The sequence below is a fragment of the Streptopelia decaocto genome, assembly GCF_964273445.1.
Source record: "Streptopelia decaocto genome assembly, chromosome: 26".
Lineage (NCBI taxonomy): Eukaryota > Metazoa > Chordata > Aves > Columbiformes > Columbidae > Streptopelia > Streptopelia decaocto.
In genome coordinates, this window is record NC_138681.1 from 1975273 (window position 1) to 2000907 (window position 25635).

General features: G+C 58.5%; 4 protein-coding genes across 7 annotated transcripts; all 4 read right to left on the minus strand.

Annotated features, from left to right (window-relative positions):
- Positions 1–3447: 3447 nt before the first annotated feature.
- Positions 3448–4510, minus strand: BGLAP (bone gamma-carboxyglutamate protein). 2 transcript variants are annotated; one of them, XM_082073427.1, is made up of 4 exons: positions 4382–4510; positions 4083–4127; positions 3901–3967; positions 3448–3711 (listed from the first exon to the last, which is right to left on the minus strand). In XM_082073427.1, the coding sequence occupies exons 1-4, from the start codon at positions 4440–4442 to the stop codon at positions 3582–3584; spliced, it is 303 nt and encodes a 100-aa protein (XP_081929553.1). In that variant the 5' UTR covers positions 4443–4510; the 3' UTR covers positions 3448–3581. The 2 variants fall into 2 exon arrangements, with proteins under 2 accessions (XP_081929553.1, XP_081929552.1); XM_082073426.1 differs by having other exon boundaries at positions 3448–3714; positions 4382–4507.
- Positions 4511–5779: 1269 nt separating this feature from the next.
- Positions 5780–9445, minus strand: PMF1 (polyamine modulated factor 1). The gene is made up of 5 exons (XM_082073419.1): positions 9269–9445; positions 8634–8739; positions 7764–7864; positions 7266–7461; positions 5780–6085 (listed from the first exon to the last, which is right to left on the minus strand). The coding sequence occupies exons 1-5, from the start codon at positions 9403–9405 to the stop codon at positions 6032–6034; spliced, it is 594 nt and encodes a 197-aa protein (XP_081929545.1). The 5' UTR covers positions 9406–9445; the 3' UTR covers positions 5780–6031.
- A 369-nt stretch (positions 9446–9814) lies between these two features.
- SLC25A44 (solute carrier family 25 member 44) lies at positions 9815–18731 on the minus strand. Of its 2 annotated transcripts, XM_082073417.1 has the most exons (6): positions 18570–18731; positions 17130–18301; positions 16522–16632; positions 15401–16136; positions 13851–13978; positions 9815–12702 (listed from the first exon to the last, which is right to left on the minus strand). In XM_082073417.1, the coding sequence occupies exons 4-6, from the start codon at positions 16020–16022 to the stop codon at positions 12511–12513; spliced, it is 942 nt and encodes a 313-aa protein (XP_081929543.1). In that variant the 5' UTR covers positions 16023–16136; positions 16522–16632; positions 17130–18301; positions 18570–18731; the 3' UTR covers positions 9815–12510. The 2 variants fall into 2 exon arrangements, with proteins under 2 accessions (XP_081929543.1, XP_081929542.1); XM_082073416.1 differs by lacking the exon at positions 17130–18301.
- Positions 18732–19794: 1063 nt separating this feature from the next.
- SEMA4A (semaphorin 4A) lies at positions 19795–25536 on the minus strand. Of its 2 annotated transcripts, XM_082073393.1 has the most exons (14): positions 25336–25536; positions 24151–24311; positions 23976–24038; positions 23788–23886; positions 23247–23355; positions 23053–23169; positions 22821–22951; positions 22325–22494; positions 22101–22251; positions 21761–21950; positions 21548–21663; positions 21089–21249; positions 20897–21009; positions 19795–20536 (listed from the first exon to the last, which is right to left on the minus strand). In XM_082073393.1, exons 1-14 carry the CDS (start codon positions 25427–25429, stop codon positions 19905–19907), a joined length of 2307 nt encoding a protein of 768 aa, XP_081929519.1. In that variant the 5' UTR covers positions 25430–25536; the 3' UTR covers positions 19795–19904. The 2 variants fall into 2 exon arrangements, with proteins under 2 accessions (XP_081929519.1, XP_081929520.1); XM_082073394.1 differs by lacking the exon at positions 25336–25536 and having other exon boundaries at positions 23251–23355; positions 24151–24230.
- Positions 25537–25635: the final 99 nt, after the last annotated feature.

Sequence of the window (25635 nt, forward strand, 5' to 3'; positions counted from 1 at the left end):
AAAAAGAAGGGGCGATGCGACCTGGATGGACACTGGAATTGCTCATTCCCCAGGGGACCTGGAAGGGACCTTTCCAACCTCCATCCCAACACCATCTCGACCAGTGTTCTGATGTCCCGATTTCTCAGACAAGAAGCAGCGGGTGGATTCCAGGACAGTGGGAGACGGGCTGGGCATCCTCTGTGCTTCACCAGCGTCGACAGACTCAAGAATAGGTGTCTCCATCCACACGAACCAACAGCAGCTATGCAACTAAAAACCACTAGTCTTCTACATTCGCTGTGTTTCGCGTGGGCCAGCCAGAAGCTGCTACAAAAGGGGTTTAACACGGAAAAGCAAGTAACACACTCTGTGCAGACTTCCTAGCGCGATGCGTCGTACCGGAGCGGCAGGATGGTCCTTGTTTTCAGGTAAAAAGTAAGAAGAACCCAGCGCAAGTCCCAGAGGGTTCATTTCTATTCCCATTTCAGTTCCAGCGCAGCAGAGAGAAGTGCAGAGCTTTCCATTCTGGCTGAGATGTGGGGTCTCCCCACTGCTCTTTCCTTTTGCAGCTCCTCCTGAAACTCGCCGTGCTTTTCTAGGCCAAGCCAAGCAAACAGAAGCAGAACGGCAGCTCAAAGCCTGACTCATCTTGAGGGTTCTGAGAGACCTGGGAGGCTTGTCGCTCCTTCCTCCAGCACTTACCGCTGTTGTTATTGGAAGCTGTTTGTGTAGCTCGTTATTTTTGTTTGATGGGGTAGGAAGAGGAAAGAGAATCGTCTTGTTGGACTTGTCCTTCAGTGTATGAGCCAGAGCAGTGTGGCGAAACAGAGACCAGAGTCTCGTCCTCTTGGGGAATGCGCTGCCGCTCCCGTGCGCTGGAATACATTCCCGATCCAGCAAAGCCGGGCTTTGGGGGATGTTGTTGATGTACTCTGCTTTATTTTGTCTGCTGCTTAAGAAAACCGTTCACCTGCTTGCCGCAAAGCACGTCGGAGGGGCTGCAGAGCGCTGCTCGAGCTGAGCCTTGTGTATCCCCAGAGGATCGTCCGTCCCGTCTGGCTGGTAAAGACAAGAGCGTCGCTCTGCCCCAATCAAGGCAGCGAGGAGCTGGGGATGCTCCTCAGCTTTGCGCTGGGCCAGGTGGTCCTGGCCACAGCTGGGGCTTGAGGGGAGGAAAATGAAGCAGCAAGCGAAGGGGAATGTTTGTCCTGCTCGTTATTGTCTCCGTCCAACAGTCGCACAGGGAGCTGAGATGGGGTCGGTGCTGTCAGGTTGATACATAACCACCCCCTAGTAAGTGCCCTGCTCTGAGGAGCTGTTTTAATATCACCCCAAAGCTTTGCGTACCTGGAGAGGAGGAAAAACCCTCAGCCCTTCAACGGGGCATTACAATCGCTGCCCAGCAGCAGCGTGAGTGGGGATCGTAACCTTTGAAACGGCACCTGCAACGTCCCTGTGCCACCTCCTTCCTCTGCACAACATGCACATTGAGGACCTGAGCAGTTTTGGGGTGGTTTTTGGATGTACATCCCCCCCTAGATACACAAAGATGAGAAAGCAGGAGATGCTGGAGCAGTGAAGCCACAAAGCGGCCTCAGGGGAGGTGGCACCTGCCGCCTGCTCGCGGAGGCTCCACTCGGTGTCTTGGAGACTGGGGTGAAAGACGACGCGTCCTGCACCGGGGTCCCCTCCCTGGCTACGAATTGCTGCAGATCCACCACTTTGTCCCACCTGGGATTTGTTGCGTGGCCTCCAACTCCCAGCCCAGTTGCCAAAAGCCGGAGGCCGCTTTCTCCACTGGTGCTGAGCGCTTCTCCAGGGCTGCAGGAAACACGAGGTTGGTGGGAACGCTCCGCGGGGCCTCGTTTGCCGCTCGGCTTCCCCGTGATGCCACCGCAGCGCCATACGGCGCCGGTTCCATCCCAGCTCACTGAGCCCACCCCCAGCTGTCTCCACCGCCCGCTGCGCTGGGGGGAGAGCGAAGAACAATCCCGTGGGCCAAAAGCTTTGGTTTTTAATGCGTTTTTGCCTGTTTCTTGCGTTTGATCTGTTGTTTCTTTTCGTTACCATCACGTTTTGCTCTCGGAAGGCGCTGGGTGATCCGCTGTGAGGTTCTGGGGGTTGGGGCTCGCTGGGTTTTGCACGGGGGCCGTCCTGGTGCCACGGGGTGGACACGCTTACGGCGCTTGAGTTTTGGCTCGGGTTCCATGAACCATCTGCTCCCGACGCCGCCCGCACCCCCTCGTGTTTTCTCTTGCATCCCGGCTTTCTTTTCTCGCCTCCTCGCCGTCTCGCAGGGCGGGAAGCGCAGGATGAGGGCGGGAGGGTTGGCGCAGGGTCCGTGTCGCTGGTCCAGCCGCCGTCTGCTTTAGGGCCAGGCTGCGGTTTGCTGGGAGCCGAGGGCCAATCGGCTCTCGCTCAGTCCTAATTTTGTAGCACAAAACAAGCAAAAAGCCCAGCGTGTGTATTAGTGCTTGGGTGGCTCTTGCACCCGGCTGGGGTGACGGAGCTCGCGGTCTCATCCGCCTGGGATCGAATACATCGACTGGCTTAATAAAACACAAGGTCTTTGTAGCGCTGGTGTTGTGGTGGTTCCCAGCCCTGCCCGCGTTTCTCCTGTGGTTTGAATATGGGAATCCACCCTCAAAACTGCGCTTTGCTGCCCGACTTTCTGCTTTCTCAGCAGCAGCAGCGTTGCCGTTCCCGGCGCCGTTGGACGTTGTTTGACTCGGGAGGGAAGGCGTCGTCTTGGGTTGCTCTGGATTTGGGAGGATGAAATAGAGGTGGGTCCCTTATCCCTGCCACAGGAATATTGTGTGTTCTGTCCCCTTTCCTGGCTGCGGTTCTGGCTCAGGATCAGTTTGTCCTCCTGCCCACAGCAGCATCCCCGACATGAGAAGGTTGTGATCAGCACAGATACTGGAGCGCTTCCCTGGGCAGCTCATCTTGGCTTTGGAACGGGTTGGAAAGTGTATGTTTGTACAAACATGTCACTGTGAAGTGTCAGTGTGAGGGCCTGTTATGAGAATCATGGAATCATTTCAGTTGGAAAAGGCCCTCAGGACCACGGAGTCCAACCATAACCCAGCTCTGGCACTAAACCACGTCAGAACCTCATGTCCGTCTGTCCAGCCCTCCAGGGATGTGACTCCAGCACTGCCCTGGGCAGCCTGTTCAATGCCCCACAGCCCTTTGGGGAAGAAATTGTTCCTAAATCCACCCTCAACCTCCCCTGGCGCAACTTGAGGCCGTTTCCTCTGCTCCTGGCGCTTGTTCCTGGGGAGCAGAGCCTGACCCCCCTGGCTCCAAGCTCCTTTCAGGCAGTTCAGAGATCAGAAGGTCTCCCCTCAGCTCCTGTTCTCCAGCTGAACCCCCCAGGTCCCTCAGTCTCCATCACACTTGTGCTCCAGCCCCTCACCAGCTCTGTTCCCCCCCCATCCCACACCGGCGACAGGGGCTGGCTCCACCATTTGTGCGTTTATTTCTTTCCATCACTAACAGAAAGGGGGTAACAGGAGGGATGCTGGGGGGGTGTTGGTGCTCTGGGCTCAGCCCCAGCACCTGCAGGGCCACAGCGTGGCGGGGGTGACACGGGGGGGTCAGACGGGGCCGTAGAAGCGCCGATACGCCTCCTGGAAGCCGATGTGGTCGGCCAGCTCGTCGCAGTCGGGGTTGAGCTCGCAGACCTCGCGCTTGGCCTCCAGCGGGTCCCGCACGGCCCCGTACACGCTGCTGGGGACACGGGGGGACGTCAGGGCGGCCCCAGCCCTGGGGGTGGGCTGGAGGCTCCTGGTGAAGGGCTCAGATTGAGACCCCTCGTGAAAACGGGGTTTGATGACATGCACTGGATGGGGTACGTGTGTCACCCCCAGTGTCACCGGGGGGTCCTGGTCCCCAGCGCACGGGGCTGAGCGCTACCTGCCATAGACGTAATTCCTCTTGGGTCTCCGCACCACGGCGGCGCTGGCGCGTCTGGAGATGAAGGCTGAGGGGGCAGAGCAGGGGGTCAGGGGGCAGAGCAGGGGGTCAGGGGGCAGAGCAGGGGTCAGGGAGGGCCGGACCCCCCCATCCCGGGGCCCGATCCCCCCGCACACACTCACCTTCCGAGCTGGGCGAGTCGGCGGCGCTGACGGAGCCGTCGGGAGCTGTGGGGGCGACCCAGAGCAGTGGGGGCAGCTGGTGGGCTCGGGGGGAACCCCACACAGTCTGTACCCTCATCCCGCTCCTCCTTTTGGGGGGGGGGGGCTCATCCCACCCAGACCCCCCCCACCCCAAGCTGGCAAAATGAGCCGTGATCCCCATCCCCTCCTCCAGCCCCCCTGGCTCAGCACATCCCTCTCCAAGCCCCTTTGTCCCCCGCCCAGGGCACTGTCCCCATGTCACCCCCCCCATCCCGTACCTCTGCGGCAGAGCCCCAGGGTGAGCAGGGCCAGGAGGGTCAGCAGGACCAGGGGCTTCATGTTGCCGCCACCAGCGCCGTGTTCAGCGCAGCCCCCAGGTCCCCCAGCGCCTTTATAGGGCTCCCCGGCCAGCGGTGAGGAGGGGCCGCTGGCCACGCCAGGGCTATTTCCAGCACATCCGCCGGGGCCGGGAGCCACCGGCACAGGCAGCAATTGTGGTTTGGGGTGAACTCGGTTCCCCCGCAACCGCCCAGAGTCCGTGGGGAGGGAAATGCAGCCCCGGGTTTTATTTTCCACATGAGGCCAATGGGGACTTACTTGTGGGTGACACTGGAAGCTGTGCTGCCATCAGAGACCTGGACAGGCTGGAGAGCTGGGGGGAGAAATGTGATGAAATAGAACAAGGGCAAGTGTAGAGTCTTGAATGTGGGCAGAACAAGCCCAGGTTCCAGTGTAAGTTGGGAATGAGCTGTTGGAGCAGAGAAAAGGGAGCTGGGGGTCCTGGGGACAGCAGGGGGACCGTGAGCCAGCACTGGGCCCTTGTGGCCAGGAAGCCAATGGGACCTGGGGGGGGTTAGAAGGGGGTGGTCAGTAGGTCAGAGAGGTTCTGCTGCCCCTCTGCTCTGCCCTTGAATAAAGGGTTTAGTTCAGATACTATCAGGATATACTTGGGGGGGGGAACATATATATATATATATATACATACACACATACATGTAATATATACAGCCATAGCACTCTGAGAACGCCCCACCTCATCTGATCTGGGAAGCTAAGCAGGGTCGGGCCCGGTCAGTACTTGGATGGGAGACCAGCTGGGAATAGCGGGTGCTGTGGGCTGAGCCAGCACTGGGCCCTTGAGATTCTGTGATAACGTGATTTTTTGGCCAATTTTGGCCTCAGTGTGTGTCCTCTCCCTGGCACCATCACCACCCCCCACAGCCTCTGTCCCCACGCAGCTCCCTCGTGTCACCTCCCACGGACACACACTGGGGCTGGGACCCCTGGGCAGCGCCTGTTTGTGGAAACACAACCGTGGAACAAGGTCCAGCACCTTTTCAAACCCCCCAACGTGGGGTTTTGCAAGAAGAAAAGGCACAATTTGGGCATGGAGCAGGGGTGGAGCGGAGCAGCTGGGACGGGGACTCCCTTGTTCCTTCATCCTCACCCCCCCATTCGCCCCCATTGCACCCCAGGATCGGAGCAGCGGGAGCTCCCGGGGCCACATTCCTCTTTGGGATCCTGACCGCGCACCAGACATTTAGATCCTCTAAGCCCAGCCCTGTCTTGGAAAGCGGAACCGGAGGCTTTGGGGCCGAGATGCTGAAGCCAGCGCCTTTGTCAACCCAACCCTAAAGTACAGGGTGCGGGGGCCAAGTGCCGGCAGCAGGAGCCAGGACCGGGGAACAACAGCTCCAATTTATTTAGATTATAATGCAGCAAGGGGAAGGCTTGTTTACAACCCAGCAGAACTACGTCTAAGGCAGGTTCTGGCTGTAATGGGAAACAGAGGCTCGAGCGTGGTGGAAATCGCCGCTTCGGGATGACACGAAGGGGACAGGAGGTGACCAGAGAACGGCTGAATTCTGGGCGGTTTGAACACATCGCGCACGGTCCCGCTGCCCAACGCACATCGGCGATAAATCCCCTCACTGGGGCTCCGTGAACGTCCTGATGAGCTCTCGTTGCTCTTTGCTAATTGCCTGGAAGGAAAAACAACGGCTGCTCAATTCAGAGAAGTGTCTGGGTGTGCACAGCACCGACCCAGCACCATCTTCCCGTGACCCGTAAGTGATTATCTCATCAAGGCTGAACTTGTTTGCGGCCTTAATTGCGCGTCCTCTCCGCTCTCAGTTACAAGGGATGCAGAATTTATTGTGAAACAGCTGACACTGGAATAACAAAAACCTGTAGGATGTGCTAAACAAGCTGCTGGGGCCTTGGTATGAGCCTGAATTTAAACGGGAGCAAGCGTTGGCCTTTTCCTGTTGAAAAAAGGAGTAGAAACCTACTGGATCACTGGATCGATGCAGTAGAAATATATAAATCAGACACCAATCTGCTTTTCTCTGTAGGACACAAAAGCTGATATAAAACAGCACAGAGACACAACCGACTCGTCTCACCCCAAGAAACATCCCGCCCAGCGCAGCGCGCAAAACACCCCAAACTGTAATGAAAACGCCCAGGCCTGTCTGAGCGGTGTTGCCTCCTGTGAGGCCTTTGATAAGTATAACATATATGAAATAAAGCGCAGCTGTTTGCTCACCAAGCCACAGAACGGTGTTCTGTTCGGGACGATGCTGCAAAGACAACGGGGTTTGATTTCTTTGCTTATTTCATAGAACCCCAGAGTGTGAGGGGTTGGAGGGCCCTGGAAAGCTCATCCAGTGCAACCCCCCGGAGCAGGAACACCCAGCTGAGGTTCCACAGGAAGGTGTCCAGGGGGTTGGAATGTCTGCAGAGAAGGAGACTCCACACCCTCCCTGGGCAGCCTGGGCCAGGCTCTGCCACCCTCACCCCAACAAGCTGCTTCTCATCTTCCAGCGGAACCTCCTGTGTTGCAGTTTGCACCCATTGCCCCTTGTCCTGTCCCTGTTGTCACCAGCAGAGCCTGGCTCCATCCTCCTGACACTGCCCCTTTCCATCTTGATCCCCAGCAATGAGTCCCCCCTCAGGCTCCTCTTGTCCAGCTCCAGAGCCCCAGCTCCCTCAGCCTTTCCTCACACGGGAGATGCTCCACTCCCTCCAGCATCTTGGTGGCTGCGCTGGACTCTCTCCAGCAGTTCCCTGTCCTGCTGGAGCTGAGGGGCCACAACTGGACACAAGATTCCAGGTGTGGTCTCCCCAGGGCAGACCCTCTCTGACCCCACTCATTTTTACCTGCCAGCCGTGCTTGCGAGCCTGGATCAGCCGCTGCAGCTCCGCGATTCTCTCCCTCCCCGCCAGCACGGATTCCGCCACTTTGCCGTTCTCCTCCTCCTTCTGCCTCAGGACCTTGCGCAGGTAGGAGCGGTGCTTCAGCAGGTACGGCACCACGGCGCTGCGAGCGTCGTCCTCAGGGACCCCGCTGGGCCGCCTGCCAACGACCGGCATGTGAAGCAACTGGAGAACGAGTCTCACCCAGCAATGAGTCTCATGGAAGCTGAGCTGTAACGTGTGAGCTCAGCGCTCTGGCAATTTGGGTGCCCCGTTGCGCTGCCCCCCGATCCCGGACGTGAAGGGACGGGAGGAACCCAAACCCTCAGCAGAGACAGGATGGAATTAACCGCAGCCGGTCTTTAGGCCGAACAAAAGGCAGCGTGTACAAGCAAATCATGGGACTGACCGCCCTTGAGGGACGATGTTACACACACACACACGCACACTCGTACCACGTACCACGCAGGCTCATCCCGGTTCTCTGTCTCCTCCACGATCTTATCCAGCGAATTCAGGAGCTGCTCCAGGTTCCCTTCCTCCTTTACCTCCTGAATCTCCTCCTGGGAAGGAAGGAAAGGGGAGAGGAAGGGGAAGGGGAAGGGGGGAGGAAGAGAAGGGGAAGGGGGGAGGAAGAGAAGGGGAAGGGGGGAGGAAGAGAAGGGGAAGGGGGGAGGAAGAGAAGGGGAAGGGGGGAGGAAGAGAAGGGGAAGGGGGGAGGAAGAGAAGGGGAAGGGGGGAGGAAGAGAAGGGGAAGGGGGGAGGAAGAGAAGGGGAAGGGGGGAGGAAGAGAAGGGGAAGGGGGGAGGAAGAGAAGGGGAAGGGGGGAGGAAGAGAAGGGGAAGGGGGGAGGAAGAGAAGGGGAAGGGGGGAGGAAGAGAAGGGGAAGGGGGGAGGAAGAGAAGGGGAAGGGGGGAGGAAGAGAAGGGGAAGGGGGGAGGAAGAGAAGGGGAAGGGGGGAGGAAGAGAAGGGGAAGGGGGGAGGAAGAGAAGGGGAAGGGGGAGGAAGGAAAAGACACCAGGAGGGTTCAGCAAACTGAGCTGACACAGGCATCGTTCTGCTTTTCCTGGGTGATCCAGGGAACCAACCCCTCACATTCTATCATTCTGTGGGTCCTTCCAAATCAGGACATTCTATGATCCTATGCCTTGATGATCTTAAGGGTCTTTTCTGTGATTCTACAGCTCGCTCTTGGAAAGACAAAGATGTCTGGAAGAATCTCTGGGGAGCACTGTGAACTTTCGGGTTTTGCCATTCAAGAAATGCGTTTGGTGCCGTTCATTTGAAGGCGTTCAGACCCCGAGCACCCAGCACACACACCCCGGGCTCACCTTGATGTACGTCTGCAGCTGGGATACGAACTGGTCGTAAATGCTCCTCGTCATCAGGGGCTGCAGCTTGTAGAAGCAGTGGTAGCAGTCAGCAAACCTCTGGTAACTGGGCGGGGAAAAATGTAATGAAATAGAACAGGGGCAAGTGCAGAGTCTTGAATGTGGGCAGAACAAGCCCAGGTTCCAGTGTAAGTTGGGAATGAGCTGTTGGAGCAGTGAAAAGGGAGCTGGGGGTCCTGGGGACAGCAGGGGGACCATGAGCCAGCACTGGGCCCTTGTGGCCAGGAAGCCAATGGGACCTGGGGGGGGTTAGAAGGGGGTGGTCAGTAGGTCAGAGAGGTTCTCCTGCCCCTCTGCTCTGCCCTTGAATAAAGGGTTTAGTTCAGACACTATAAGGATACACTTGAGAAACATATATTTTATATATATGTGTATATATATATGTATATATGCAGCCATAGCACCCTGAGAATGCCCCATCTCATCTGATCTGGGAAGCTAAGCAGGGTCGGGCCCGGTCAGTGCTTGGATGGGAGACCAGCTGGGTCCAGAGAGGTTCTCCTGCCCCTCTGCTCTGCCCTGGGGAGACCACACCTGGGCCCCGGCTCTCCCCGTCGGACTCCCCCCCAGCTCACCTCCCGGCTGCCACGAGTTTCTGCAGGAACGTGTCCACCACGGCGGTGAAGAGCTGGGCCCGGCCCGACGGCCCCGGTGCGGGGGAACCGGAGGAGCCGCCCTGTCCTCCCTCAGCGCCGCTCCGCGCCTCCGCCATGGCCCGACATCCGCGCCGCCACCGCCCATTGGCTGCCGCCTCCGCGGGGCTACGTTGCTATTGGTGGTTGCGCGGTGGGCCCGCCCCTTGCTGGCTGCGCATGCGGAGTGGGGCTGGGCGAAGACACCTTTAGGGACGCCGTGGGGGCGTGGTCTGAGCCGCGGGGGGCGTGGTCTGGGCTGCGGGGGCGTGGCTCCTGCGCACCACAGCTCAGCCCAGGGACAGGGCAGAACTGCTTAATCTCTTTATGAAAATATAATTAAACTAAAATATAATTAAGGAAAAGCTAAACTGGGGCTGAAATGCCGTGTCCCAGCAGGGCCAGCGAACCAGACCCTCGAGCAGAGTGATAAACAGAAGCCAATCCACTCTTAGAACCCCAGGGAACCCCCATCGGTCCGCTCAGCCAAACGTTCTCGATCATTTAATGAAACCAAACGATCAAGCCCGAAGAATCCAAAAGGAGAAGAATAACCCAAGTTCGGCACAGAAAGAGAGGAAAAAACAACAGGTCTCATGCATTTTCCCCTCGCCAAGGTCCTGCTCATAAGAGCTACACCAGAACTACCACGGTTTGCAACGGAGGGTCCGGGCTCACAACTCATCTGCGGCTCCAGGTGCGTTCGCCTGTTGTTTTCGGGCTGTTTCATTGTTTTACAGGCGGTCTCCGCTGCTCAGGTCAATCCTTGTGCTGCTCAGAACCATGAGGAGCAAGGAAGCTTCGTTGTGTGCTGTGGAACCACCAGATGAGCGCACTCCCCAACACTAACGCGCTTTTAAATTCCATTGGCGAATTGCAGGTCTCTGAAGTTTAATAGTTTTTGAGAATTTTGCTGGGCAAGAGGAATATCCAGTTTACATTCGCGCCGTCTGCACACCAAGCGTTGCCCTGCTGGTAACGAGCGGACGATGATTAGTACTGTTTCATTTAATATAGGTATTGCTACCATACGCTCGGGATCCCTCCTTGCGATCTTGTGATGCTGCTGCTCCGGTTTTTAGAGCAGAATCCACTGCTAGAGCTGATTGGCGTCGTCTTTTGAACGAGAAAACCGCGGCAGCAGAGCCGCTTGCGCTCCGTGCTGCTTTAACAGCTCCGTCGCCTCGTTTAACGCCGCGGAAAACAAAGGTGGGATTAAAAGGTCTTTGATGACTCATTTGTGCTGTATCTTCTAACCAAGCTCTGCCCTCCAACACAAAAGTCTTTGTGTTCAGCGGCATCTCTGGTTGTTCCACCTCCAGTAGAAACTGCGGCACATCCAGTCCCTGCGAGGACTGAAACGCAGATGTGGGGACAAAGTAAGTCCCAGGCCTAGTAAGTCCCAGGCCTAGTAAGTCCCAGGCCTAGCAAGTCCCAGGCCTAGCAAGTCCCAGGCCTAGCAAGTCCCAGGCCTAGCAAGTCCCAGGCCTAGCAAGTCCCAGGCCTAGCAAGTCCCAGGCCTAGCAAGTCCCAGGCCTAGCAAGTCCCAGGCCTAGCAAGTCCCAGGCCTAGCAAGTCCCAGGCCTAGCAAGTCCCAGGCCTAGCAAGTCCCAGGCCTAGCAAGTCCGTCAGTCCCAGGCCTAGCAAGTCCGTCAGTCCCAGGCCTAGCAAGTCCGTCAGTCCCAGGCCTAGCAAGTCCGTCAGTCCCAGGCCTAGCAAGTCAGTCAGTCCCAGGCCTAGCAAGTCAGTCAGTCCCAGGCCTAGCAAGTCAGTCAGTCCCAGGCCTAGCAAGTCAGTCAGTCCCAGGCCTAGCAAGTCAGTCAGTCCCAGGCCTAGTAAGTCAGCCCGTCCCAGGCTTAGTAAGTCAGTCCGTCCCAGGCTTAGTAAGTCAGTCCGTCCCAGGCTTAGTAAGTCCCAGGCTTAGTAAGCCCCAGGCCTAGTAAGCCCCAGGCCTAGTAAGCCCCAGGTGAAGAGCCAGCGAGGAGCCGGGCAGCACTACAACCACTGCAACAGCAGCGAGAGGAACCGAGGGGGTGATACATCCCTCGCCCTCCAGACACACCACGAATGGGCTGGAACCACCGGGGCAAATCTCAACGACCGAGCCCTTCATTCCTCCTCCCCAGAGCAGCCTCTTGCTCCAGCATCTGCTACAAAACACAGACCACACCGTAAGATTTTGATCCAGCAAGAGCGTGCAAAGAATCATCCCAAACAGGACGAGCAGGATTTAAACATCAAGTACTAGTGAACCATTACTTCTTATTCAATATGAACATGCCAATCAGGTCTGAACTGGATCAAAAGCCAGTACGAGCTCTTCTCTTCCCCACCTCGCATCCGGGTGTAGCTCAGCTCACATTCACTTTTCCCTCAGCAATCTGACGTTTCCAAACTCCACGCTTAGTTTGTGCTTAAACTAAATCAAGGTGGGAAGTGGCAGCAGCCACCTTGAACATTGACACATCGAACGAGGCCACAGAACAACCGCTCAGTCCCCCAGAAATCAGAATAAGCCTCCCTAAAATAATAATAATATTAAATAACACCAAATTAAAAACGTAGGTTAGGCGTCAAAATTGCCATCAGCTAATAACAAACAGCCAACTCAACTCCTAACTGGCCTACCGGTCAGCTTGCTGGTTGAGGGATGAGAGATGGGAAACGTTTTCGGAGAACATACAAAAAAGGTATGTACAGATCTATTCGAAACACAGTAAATAGAGTCTGAAGTGGTTCTGGGTTACGCTCGCCTCACATCTTCTAGAAATAAACGTGGGCGAGTGGAGAAATTGACTGTATGTTACAGCTGCACCCACCAGAGGGCTCTGCTGCCGTCTCCCCTCCTCAGAAGTTTGGCAACTATTAAAATAATTTAAAGAATAAACCGGCTTTTTGCTTCGGCCAGTGAGTCTTTCATTTCTAAAAGGGACTTAGGAAGTTGCCGGGATGCATTCACACCGCTGGCCGCTCCTCGATGGACCGTTACAGGCAAACAACGGCGCCCAGGGTCGCGTTTGGATGGTTTGAAGCAGAAACAGCAGCAGAGCTTTGTTTTAATTACTGAAATGTGAATTGCGGTTGCTCCTGCTTCTGCCGGGCACAACGGGGATGGCAGCAGCCCGTCCTCCCCGGCTTCCAACTGTCACGGTGGAGATTCAGAGGGTTCTTGGAAGGTTTCTCCTCTACCAGTGTCTCGAATCCACCAGCTCCGGGCGGAGACTCAGCTTCTTCAGGGTTTCATACCCCACCACGATGACGATGGTGGAAGGAGTGGCCGAGATGATCCGGGCAGAGAGGCCTTTGGTCAGGCCCCAGGGACCTTCCTCCGCCATGAGCTGTTTGAAGGTGAGGATGATGGAGCTCTTGCCTTCCACCTGAATCACAGAATGACAATGTCAGGGGTTGAAGGGCCCTGGAAAGCTCATCCAGTGCAATCCCCCCATGGAGCAGGAACACCCAGCTGAGGTTCCACAGGAAGGTGTCCAGGGGTTGGAATGTCTGCAGAGAAGGAGACTCCACACCCTCCCTGGGCAGCCTGGGCCAGGCTCTGCCACCCTCACCCCAACAAGTTGCTTCTCATCTTCCAGCGGAACCTCCTGTGTTGCAGTTTGCACCCATTGCCCCTTGTCCTGTCCCTGGTTGTCACCAGCAGAGCCTGGCTCCATCCTCCTGACACTGCCCCTTTCCATCTTGATCCCCAGCAATGAGTCCCTGCTCAGGCTCCTCTTGTCCAGCTCCAGAGCCCCAGCTCCCTCAGCCTTTCCTCACCCGGGAGATGCTCCACTCCCTGCAGCATCTTGGTGGCTGCGCTGGACTCTCTCCAGCAGTTCCCTGTCCTGCTGGAACTGAGGGGCCACAACTGGACTCAATATTCCAGGTGTGGTCTCCCCAGGGCAGAGCAGAGGGGCAGGAGAACCTCTCTGACCTACTGACCACCCCCTTCTAACCCCCCCCAGGTCCCATTGGCTTCCTGGCCACAAGGGCCCAGTGCTGGCTCATGGTCACCCTGCTGTCCCCAGGTCCCTTTCCTGCCACACTGAAACACCAGCACACACATTCAGAGCTACCAGACCTCACACTGAGCTGCTCTGGGGTTCTACTCTAAACAAAAGCTCTAGAAGCTACAGATCAGCCTACAACCACCTTGGTCAAGTCTCCACAACTCCCTGGCGGGGACGGCAAAAGCAAGAAGCCCTAAAGCGGGTTGTTAGACTTTGCTCGTCCTTCCAACCATCTGCCCCCATCTAGAAGGAGCTGAATCAACAGGACAGCTCAAGCCTGACTAAAACTGACAGCGCTGGAAACACCTTTTCTGATGGACAACCTCATTTGCGCAGTCGAGGCGACGGCAGCGTCGCCACCCGAGCTTATTAACGCCAAGCGCAAATTAAGCAGCGCGGTATTTGGAGAGAACAACCTACGAGCAGAGAGAGAACAGGAGCCGTTTACCTGGAGCCGCAGAGATCAAAGAGCCGCGAGCGAGCGGCGGCCCCGCATCGCGCCGAGCCGGCTGAGCCCTTACCTGCACCCGCGCCCGGATGACGTCCATGGGGTTGGTGAGCGTGGACGCCGTGGCAGCCGCGAGCGGCCCCGATATGGCTTGAAGGAGGAGATGGGGACAGTCCTTGGGAGTCAAGCTGGAAAGCTGCTCTGGGAATGGGAGAGAGAGAGAGTGAAGTTTCAGACAAGCGGTTGCAGCTCCTGAACTCCTGCAGCTGATTGAGGCCGATGCGCAGTGGGTGGAATCGCAGGTGTGCGACGTGACGACTCCTCTCCCAGCCCGCAAACACCACGGCGGCTCCGCCGCGCGGCCTCCGATCAGCTCAGGCCCAGATAAACGGGGCAGAATGTGTCCCCATGGAAAACACCCCTTTAAAAGGTGTGCGTGTGGGAAACCTTTAGACAAGACTATGAGCAGCTGTCTCAGGGGTTGGCGCAGAACCAGAGCGCTGTCACCACGCTGTCCAAGAGGCGCCCATGCGGCATCCTGCTGCGGGACACTCACCCAGGCACCTCCTCACTCGGGAATCCTGTTTGCCGGGTGGTACGATCACCCTCCTACGCTTTTATTCATTCAAGTTGTACAGAAGACAGTTCCAAAGTCCCCCCGTTCTTCACCGGCCGCTTTTTCGGCCCAATTAAAACGCTGGATTTTGGTATTAAAAAGTCCTGATGGAGAGCGAAGGGAGCGCTCTCAAATAGCTCAGAATGGACCAGCACCGGCAGCACGGATCTGTACCACTGGTACCACTGGTACCAGAACGTGCCCGCTCTGGAAAGCAAACCAGACATTGGAGACAAGCGTATTTTTACAAGCAGGTCATTGCCGAGATAAACTCTGAGCCCAGCGCAGTGAAACCCGAGCCTCTCGTTATCGTTACTTTCAGAGAGGTTGCTATTCAGTAAATATTAGTCTAAAAACCACATGCAAAGCTGCATGATAGAAATCTAAAGGATAATTGGGGAGGGGCAATAAACCTTAGCAATAAACCTCAGTATTTGGGAACTCCCTGAGGGTTACCAGCACCGAGCTGGACAGAACGTACTGTTAAGTGTAGCTTAGTGCCAGTTTTAAAACTCCGGAGACTAAAGCATGATCTTAGCCACAAAACCACGGAAGATGTGGCCTCTATCTCTGCCTGTGGTTTGGTTTTGCTGTGAGATTTGCAGCCTAGAAGGCTTTTTGCCATTCAGGAGACTCCTGAGTCCATGGGAACTGAAAATGAATGAACTTAGTGGCTTCAAAACCGCCTGATGCCAGACAACAGCCTTCCCCACTTATATTAGTTGGGATTAGTGGAACAGAAAGCAGCTGCATCAAGTCCCTCTTGCCTAGAGCCGTCTAGTTTTAAGTCCTCTTGCACTCAGACCCCAGTTCTTTAACTCTGCATTTAAACCAACGCTGCTGTGTTAAACTTCCACCCCACACCGGCTCTTTGTTTCAAGCCACGTTCCGCTCCCACCCCAAATCAAAGAGAGAAGGCAAATCACGCTGGTTCCAGTTTCAGGGTTGATCTGAGGGGGCTTCTAAGTCTCCTGGGATAAGGTATTTTCAAAGTCTCCTTCACTTACCAGCATAGAAGTGGTAGAAGGGCCACCAGACCGCGCTGTTGGGAATATAGGTGAGCAGCGAGGCCACGTAGCCCCTGTAGAAGCCTCTAAAGCCATCGGCTTTGAAAATCTGTACAATGATGTCCTTGGTTTGGCCAAAGACCAACATCCGCTTGCCGTCTTGGTTCTGCACCTTAAACCTGCCCATGCTTTCCCCCTTCCTCTGCATCATGAGGTGCTGGGAGATGACGTCGATGGGCACGGTGATGCTCTGGGCTACCAGGGAGGCTGAGCCACCGGCCACCAGGGACTTCACAGCGTTGTTGTTGTTGTAGCGCGACACGTACTTGCGAGTGAGCTCGTACGTCGTCACGTAGCACTGTCCGGAGATCAGGGTGAAGGTGTTGACCAAAAAGCCCCGGTACAACCCGGTCGCCCCTTCTGTCCGCAGGATTTTCACAAAGGCATCAAAAGTCCCGTTGTACAGGCTCTTGCCCTTCTGAACTTGCAACCGCGTCCGGATGAGCGTGAAAGGGTAAACGCTCACCCGGATCATCATAGTCATGCAAATCCCAAACACGTAGAATTTCCGCTTGTCCAGGTGCTCCCACTCAATGATGGGGATGTTGCGTTTGTCCTCCATGACTCCTTGGAGCAGGGTGGGAGCAGCTGCGTGCCCCAAATCTACCTCAAAAGTACGGAGCAGGTCCAGGCTCAGCCCTCCTGTCTTCACTGATCAGTCGGACGGTGCTGGTGGCTGAAACAAAACACGGTCAGTAGATGATCATAGAATCGCTTTGGTTGGAAAAGCCCCTCAAGATCATCGAGTCCAACCATAATGCAGCTCTAGCACTGCCCCATGTCCTGAGAACCTCGTGTCCGTCTGTCCAGCCCTCCAGGGATGGTGACTCCAGCACTGCCCTGGGCAGCCTGTTCAATGCCCCACAGCCCTTTGGGGGAGAAATTGTTCCTAAATCCAACCTCACCCTCCCCTGGCGCAACTTGAGGCCGTTTCCTCAGGGCCACATCGCGTGGCCGATGGCAGCGCCGGCCGATGTCACTGGAGCTGTTTGTTCAGCTCTAACAGCAGCTCTCGCTAAAGCAAAGCTCACCCGACTTCCCAAAGCAGTTTCAAGCGTTACCTTTGAACGGCTGCACCGGAACACGGATCTTCAATCCAAGCAGCTTCTCCCCATTCATTCCGGGTCTGCGATGCTCCCAGGTGGCAGGATGTCACTTGTCACTTCCAGGCTCTGTACAGAGAAGGAAGTGACAGATCTCTGATTATTTACCTCTGGCACAGGGAAGAAATTAAGATTATAGAATGATGGGGGGTGATGTGTGCTGTTAACAGCCCGTTTTATTGCCTATCTGCCAACAAAATATATGCTTGATATAGTTCACGTGGCCACAGCTCCTGCGGATGGACAAGGAATTAAAAATACCCCAGAGCATCAGGATCCAATGGGGACATGGGGGAAAACCCTATTTACCTGTACAAAGAAAACTACATTGTCACAGCCAATTAACTTGACAGATAATGCACAACAAATACTACAGTTTGTCTACACAAAAGTTGTATGGCTTTAATTATAATTACAGTATTACCGCTTCACTAATACAGGCATAATTAGAGAGGGTGAAGCTTCCTACACAGGAATTACGCACACAACACCTATAAAAACATTATTTTGTTCTTGTTAGGAGTCTTTCTAGCTTAATATTTTATTAATAAAAAATAAAGTCTAACCAACGCAATTTCCTGGTGAAGTCTGAGGGTTTAGTCCGTAATCCAAATTAATCCGCTACCCAAAAACTGAATGGTGGGTAATAGGGATCCCCATGTGGGAGGTGGAGTTGCTAAGAAAACCCTCATCGCTGCGATAACGAAAATCAATAACAATTTTTAAAAGGGTCATTTTGTATTTCAACAGTTGCTATCGCAGAACTACACCCCAATAGATCTATAGAGATGGTGACGTCTCGCCACGGACTGAAAAGCCCTCATTGAATCCCTGCCTAGAAATCAAAGCAGAGGATCACCCAGCTGCTCTGCCCCCTCGTTAATTTGCGGTACAACCTACAGGACGTGGCTCCAGCCTAAACCCAGCCCGCGGCTTAGTTAGGAACCCCCCTCCAAACGTATCCCCTTTTTCATGCAGCCCCATTAATCCGTTCTCCTGTTTTTTGCTGCAGCTGTATCGAAATGTGATCCTTTGGCAAATAAAGGCAAGGCCCTTTGTGTCCCCCTGGCCAGGGATGTGTCCTGCTCAGCATAATAATGGCTGGGAACCAGCAGCAAGCGCGGGGCCTTTCCAAGAGGAGATCCTGGGGCGATCCTTTTGGGTAGAAACGCACAAGATCAACCAAATCCACTACAAGCCTCGCAAATCTGAAGAGTTTTGGCTGAGCTAAACCTGGTCTAAGAGCCACCAAGATGCTGGAGGGAGTGGAGCATCTCCCGGGTGAGGAAAGGCTGAGGGAGCTGGGGCTCTGGAGCTGGACAAGAGGACACTGAGGGGGGACTCATTGCTGGGGATCAAGATGGAAAGGGGCAGTGTCAGGAGGATGGAGCCAGGCTCTGCTGGTGACAACCAGGGACAGGACAAGGGGCAATGGGTGCAAACTGCAACACAGGAGGTTCCGCTGGAAGATGAGAAGCAACTTGTTGGGGTGAGGGTGGCAGAGCCTGGCCCAGGCTGCCCAGGGAGGGTGTGGAGTCTCCTTCTCTGCAGACATTCCAACCCCTGGACACCTTCCTGTGGAACCTCAGCTGGGTGTTCCTGCTCCGGGGGGTTGCACTGGATGGGCTTTCCAGGGCCCTCCAACCCCTCACACTCTGGGGTTCTGTGTGAAGCTCGCAGCTCTGTTTTCAAAGTCTTCCCTGTTGTGCTCCGTAAATTGGCCCGAGGATGGAGGTGGCTGCAAAACCAGCCTGAGTGAAGACGTGAACCGGGACGCAGACACACTAAGGTCAGCACCCCCCAGTCTCGCACGGCCTCCCCACCTCCTGCCTTCCAGGTAAAGCCATCAGTGCTCCAGTTCGGCCACCCAAAACATTCCATGTGCCCTCCGGGCTGCCCCGTGGGCCCGTCACCCACAGACCCCCCGCCGAGCCCGCCCCGCCGCCCCTCGCCCGCCCAGGCCGCCTCCCCCCGCCCAGGCCCGGCCTCCGCCGCCCCCTCCTCACCTCATGGCGGCGGGCGGGAGGCCCCCGGCCCGCCCCGGCCCGCCCGCTCCCGCCGCCCATGTCCGTTCCCCCGCTGCGGCGGCCGCCGGCCGGAAGTGAACGGCGGGAGCGCGCACCGCGCCGCGAATCAGCGGCAGAACGCCGGCGCCATCTTGGGGAAGGGCTGACGCCGCGTAGGAAGAAACCCCGCCCACTTCCGGCCTCAGTAAAGAGGGCGGCCGCCCGCTGCGCGCTGGGAAGATGCGCGGGGAACGGGGCGCGCATGCGTGCAGCGGAGGCGGTGCCTGCGCCCTCACCTTAAAGGGGCAGCGCTTAATTAGGGCACACGCACATTCCATGCACCCCCTGCACATGCATGCACCCAATGCACCCTTGCACACGCACATTCCATGCACCCCCTGCACATGCATGCACCCAATGCACCCTTGCACACGCACATTCCATGCACCGCCTGCACATGCATGCACCCAGTGCACCCTTGCACACCCCATGTTGCACATGCACATTCCATGCAGATGCATGCACCCAGTGCACCCTTGCACACCCCCATGCTGCACACACACATTCCATGCACCACCTGCATGTGCATGCACCCAATGCACCCTTGCACACCCCAATATTGCACATGTATATTCCATGCACCCCCTGCACATGCATGCACGCATCACACTTGCGCAAACCTTGCACACGCACGAGGCACAACCATACTGCACGTGCACCTTGCACACCCCCACATTGCACATCTGCACACGTGGACCCCCCCCACGCGCGAGTCCTGGGGTGCCCCGTGGGCCCCGCAGCACGACACGCTGGCTTTTGCGTTTTAATAAAAAAATCAAATGTACAAAGAGCAGGAACATGTACAGCTGGTTTGTCTTAAAAATAAAAAAAGAAGGCTCAACGTCATCCAAAGCAGCAGCAGGGGCCACGGGGGCAGCGGGTGGGGGTGGGGGTGGGGGTTCGGTGCCCCCAGCACCCGGGCGGTGGGGAGCGGGGGGTCTGGCAGCAGATGGTGGGTGCCCATGGGGTTGGCCCATCTGGGCTTGTTTTTCCCCATTTTGGAGCTTTTCTGGATCCCAGTTTTACTTCCCGAGGTGACACCAGCTCATTCCCACCCCTGTGGCCACGTCCCTCCTCTGTACCCGCGTCCGCATCCTTCCCTCGCCCCCCCATCCCACCCCCCCGCCACCTCCACTCTGCCCATACCCCAAAACGTTACTTTATATTAAAATATGTGTATTAAATTAAAAAAAAAAAAAGAAGAAAGAAACCTTCACATTCACCTTTCCCCACACCCCACTGCTCCCCCACGGTCTCCCCACCCCATTGGCAGCGTCACGCCGTGTCCCCCCCCGGGACGCGGAGCCTGTTGGCAGCATCGATGTCCCCGTCGAGCTGGAGGCAGCAAGCGTGGGAGCCTTCCTCCTCCTCCTCCTCCTCCTCGGAGGTGACCCCGGGCGCCGCGGGCTCCGCGGTGCCCCCATTGAGAGGCACCTTCTCGCGGCGCTGGGTTGGGGTTGGGGGGCCGTGGGGTGCGCTGCACCCCCGCACTTTGCTCCTGGATTTGAGCTGGTCCCGGTAGGCGAGGAGACCCAGGCAGGCGGCGGCGGTCAGCGTCACGGCCAGCAGCACGGTGACGGTGACAAACTGCGGCCAGTACGACGCGCTGGGGTTCGAGGACCCCCAGGTTAACCCCTCCTCAGCCAGCCGGTCCGACTGGGGGGCTGCCCCCCCCGGCTCGTGCAGCTGGTAATGAGCCACAGTCCAGGTGTAGCCGTTCTCGGTCGCCTGGCACTTGTAGGTGCCGGCGCTTCCCCGCTGCATGATGATCACCAGCGTGCGGTCGGGCAGCAGCGTGGTGTCCCCACGGTCCCCGCGGCCACCGGGCTGCTGCCAGCTGTAGGTGGCCAGGGCGGAGGGCTGGGGGCACGGCAGGCGGACGACGGCGTTCAGCGGGGGGCTGAGCCCTGCGGAGGGAGAGCGGGTGATGCGGTGCACCCCATGTCACACAGAGCCCCAGAATGTCAGGGGTTGAAGGGCCCTGGAAAGCTCATCCAGTGCAACCCCCCGGAGCAGGAACACCCAGATGAGGTTCCACAGGAAGGTGTCCAGGGGTTGCAATGTCTGCACAGAAGGAGACTCCACACCCTCCCTGGGCAGCCTGGGCCAGGCTCTGCCACCCTCACCCCAACAAGTTGCTTCTCATCTTCCAGCGGAACCTCCTGTGTTGCAGTTTGCACCCATTGCCCCTTGTCCTGTCCCTGGTTGTCACCAGCAGAGCCTGGCTCCATCCTCCCGCCCCATCCCGCCGTGTCCCCACACTCAACTCTCTGCAGCGAGATCCTCCTGTGGCCCCCGTGCCCGGGGCACGGCCACGCTCCTCCCGCGGTGACAAGTGCTGGCCGGGCTCCCTGTCTCGATGTCCTGCAGCCACGTGCTCCTGCAGCCAAGAGAGCCACATCAGCACCCCCGTCCCCCCGTGTCCCCGTCCCTCCCTCATCCCGGCCTCCCTGGCTCACGTGTCGGTGGCGGAGCCGGCGGGCTGGCAGGAGCTGCCGGGGCCGTGCCAGGCGCAGTACGGGTCCCGGGCCAGCACGCACTCGGCGCAGCTCCGGTGCTGGCTGCAGTTGGCCAGCGGGACTTGCAGGACACCGCTGGAGTAGCCCACGTAGAGGACGCCCTGGGGAGAATCCCAGAATGTGAGGGGTTGAAGGGCCCTGGAAAGCTCATCCAGTGCAATCCCCCCGGAGCAGGAACACCCAGCTGAGGTTCCACAGGAAGGTGTCCAGGGGGTTGGAATGTCTGCAGAGAAGGAGACTCCACACCCTCCCTGGGCAGCCTGGGCCAGGCTCTGCCACCCTCACCCCAACAAGTTGCTTCTCATCTTCCAGCGGAACCTCCTGTGTTGCACTTTGCACCCATTGCCCCTTGTCCTGTCCCTGGTTGTCACCAGCAGAGCCTGGAGGCGCATCCCCTACCTTCCCTGGGGCCAGCAGCAGGTTCTTCACCGGCTCCGGCGTCCCGAAGAGCTGGATGCTCTCCACAATGTGGGCCCCCCCAGGCAGCTCCACGGCTTTGTGCAGGAAACCCTCCGCTGCGGGGGAACATGGAACGTCACCGCGTTTCGGGGGGCCAAGGGAAGGGTAAGAGGGGTGAGCAGGCGCCCTGTGTGTCCCCCCACATAAACCCACTCGTGGCCAGGAACATGACGCGATAGGTGGCCCCTGAGACGCCACGGGTCTCATCCACCGCGATGCGCGTGTAGGTGACGCCCGTCTTCACCAGCAGTGGCCGTCCCTGGGTGGGTGACACCTTCCCGTCCATCAGGAAATGGTCCTTCATGAAGGTGAGGGCTCTGTCGGAGGAGGGACCCATGTAACACTGCAGGGAGAGAGGATTTGGTGCTGCGTGGGGAAACTGAGGCACCGGGGGACGAGGGGGAATGGGACAGGATGCCCCACAGCATCTCTTTGGTGTAAACTGAGCCCCCCACCACCTCCCCTCTCCATGGGGCCCAGCGTCGGCACTCACGCTGCCGGGCCGGGGACTCATGCTGGAGCCGCTGTAGACAGTCCAGCGGGAGCTCTCCTTGTTCAGCTCCTTGTACTTGCCCTCGAACACCTCCCGCACATCCTCCTGGCTGTAGGCGCAGACGGCGGCGCTGCCCACCCTGCCCACCTGCCTGCGGGGACATCGGGGTGTGCGTGGGGGGCACGCGGGGACACCCGGAGCCCCCCCTGGGAGCCGGGACTCACCACTGCGAGGTGAAGACGGCGTAGAAGTCGGCGCCGCCGCGGCGGCGGGGCAGCGCGAAGGCGTGATGGATGACGTTGAAGGGGAAGTGGCCGGGCTGCGAGCACACCAGCTGCGCCTTCAGGAACGTCGTCCACTTCTTCTGCAGCACTTTGTCCCCCCCGACGTCGCTCTGGGGGAGCCGGGAGGATGCTCAGCCCCGGGGTATCCACCCAATGCACCCTTGCACACCCCATGTTGCACACACATTCCATGCACCCCTTGCATGTGCATGCACCCAATGCACCCTTGCACACCCCAATATTGCACATGCACATTCCATGCACATGCATGCACTCAGTGCACCCTTGCACACCCCAATATTGCACACGCATATTCCATGCACCCCCTGCACGTGCATGCACGCATCACACTTGCACAAACCTTACACACGCACGAGGCACAACCATACTGCACGTGGTATCCCTGTTGTCCCCCCGTCATCGTCCCCGCGCCCACCTTGCACACACGGGCCACCCGTGGCACCAGGAGACGCTCGAAGAAATCAAACTCATCGGCCGTCTCCTCGAAGAAGAAGTAGACCTTGTCATCGCCGGGGATGCTGAAGGAGGCCACGAAGGCGGCGTCGGCTGCGGGACACGGTCGGGGTGGGGGGGTGTTACAAAGGGTGGGTGTTACAGGCACCCCCGGGCACAATGAGGCTGCGGGGGCACCCCAGGACCCTGCTCACCCGAGAGCCAGCGCAGGAAGGCGTCCGTCTTGAGCAGAGTGCGGCTGCCCAGCGAGCGGGAGATGATGGGCTCGTTGCCTTGGAAGTTGTTCATGGTGCCGGCGTAGAGCTCGCCGTCTGCTCGGGGACGAGGGGAGGTGAGCGGGGACCCGAGGGGGGCGCCCACCCGTGGGGACCCGTGGCCCCGTACTCACCCACCAGCAGGGCCGTGTGGGTGTGCTGGGGGTCGAAGGGACACTGGCCCTTCCCGTCCAGGAAAGGTTGTCCCCTGCTGCTGGACACCAGCGTGAAGTTCTCCAGGTGCTGGGGGAAAGGGGATGAAAATCAGCCGGTGGAGTTCAACCAGCCCCCAAAATCTGCATGAAGTTGTTGTGAGCTCTGGCTGGCCTGGGGGGAAGCTGCAGGGATCACTGCCTGCAACTGGGGAAACTGAGGCAGGACACCCGATGGACCTGGGAGCCAAAATCAGGGTTCTACCACCTGCGTCTGAGCTGGCGGGTGAAAGGCCGTGGTCAGAAACACCACGGGCTCCTTCAGTTCAGGAAACACTGAGATCTATCTGGGTTCTGGGGGCGCCCAGCACCCCCCATCCCAGGGGACTTCCCGGGATGCAATTATCTCCAACATCCCCATCCCACCGGAGCTCCTTGCGCCAGGGTTTTCTGGCTCCTCACGGCAACGCCACAACGGGTCCGGAGAGCCGTCCCCATCCCCATCCTCCGTGGGGACACTCACGATGTAGGTGCACGCGGGGCTGAAGGCGTAGGTCCCGCAGACATAGAGGTGGGTCTCGTTCAGCGCCACGAGGACGCGGATGAAGTTGAAGCATTCGGTCTGCGGGGAGCACGGAGCAGAGGGGGGGGCTGAGCCGCCCTGCAGCTCTGAGCCCCCTCCCCGTGCCCCCCCCCCCGGTGCTGTCTCACCTCCTGGCTCTTCTTCTTAAAAGCACACTCGGAGGTTTTCTCCGCTGTGGGTCCCCACGTTATCTGTGAAGGGAAGGGGGATGGTCCACAGCTGCCCAGTGTGAGTGGGGAAACTGAGGCACGGCAGAGAGCACCCCCCCGCCCCGAGTCGTCCCCAACAGCGGGTGCTGCTCACCGAGGCTTTGGCACGGATGCTGCCCGGGGCGCCGACGGCGAGGGACAGCACCCGGTCCCGCGCCCCCACGTACAGCTCCTCCTCGCTCTGGTGCAGGAGGAGGATGTCGTAGTGGGACACGTTGTCCTGGCTGAAGTGGGTCAAGGTCCGCCGAGGGTCCCCTGGCAGGAGCAAAGGGGGATGACGGGGACCAAGGGACACACACGTGTGCCAGCACCGCCGCCACCACCGTTAACCCGCGGCGGATGCGGCAGCTGCTGTTGCGGCTCGTGTCACCTCTCACGGAGGAAATGGGGTGCGTTACTTGCCCCATGGCCCCCCCGTCGCCATCCCTGCTTCCCCCTCCAGGTCCGCCCCTCCGCCCTTGTCCCCTCTGGGTCCTGCTGCAGAGCTGGGGTGTCCCAGCAAAGCCCCAGCATCGCTCGCCCCCCGATGCTGCTTTTCTGTGCTGTAAGAACCGGGGTGCGCTTTTCCCGGTGCTGCTCGAGGGCCACGGGGCGACGCTCCGGTTGGGGGATGCGCCATCCCCCTGGGTGCCCTCAAGCCCCCTGGGTGCCCTCAAGCACATTCAAGTGCCGCGGGCTTCTTGTTTGTCCCCAGCAGCCACCAAAACAGGGAAAAAGAAAAGGGACATTTTGCAGTTCTCAGAACGGCTGCGTGGGGAAGGGGAAGTGGAAGCGCAGGCGGGGGCCTTGGGGGGTCACAGCCCTGCCGGGGGGGACACAGACCCCTCCTGCCTGCCCCTGCCACCCCCAGCACCCCCAGAGCCACCGCTTTGTCACCTGCCGCTTGGCGGGACACCCGGGCAGGACGCGGTGACCTGCACCATGGAGAAGGCCAAATTTTGCCCCCCCAGGGTGGCCCTGAGCAGATCCATGGGTGCTGGGTGGGAGCCAAGACCCCCCTGGCAGAGCTGGGGTGTTTGGGAGCCAACCAGCCCCATCGCCCCAGCACTGATGGCCTTTCGCATCACCCCACTGCCACCTGTCCCAACACCACGACTGCTGTCCCACCGCTCCAACCATCGAGGGGGTCAAGACGACAAAGACGCCGCGATGGGGCAGCTCATGAACCCCAAACACTGGGTGCTCAGCCCTGGGGGGGCAGGTGTTCTCCCAAGGCGATGCTGTCACCCCCCAGCCCAGCTTGTCCCCATGTCCTCCCTGTCCCTTGTGCCGTACTCACCGCTGGGGAAGGTGACGCGGGGCAGGGGCTCGGCGCAGATCATGGCAGCCGGCATCACCACGCCGCACAGCAGGCGGAGGGCGGCCGCGGGCATGGCGGGGGGTGGCGCGGGTGCCCCCCTCGAGGGTCGCGGCACCGTCCCTGCGGGAAGGGTGAGGGTTGGGGATGGCGCTGCCAGGGCTGCGTGTCACAGGCGGAAATGAGAGGGGGAACGGCAGCACCCGGCGCCGCGGGGGGGCCGCGGGGCGCCGGCATCTCAAGCTGTGCGTGGCCCCCAAATATGGGTGAGAGCGCCTCAGT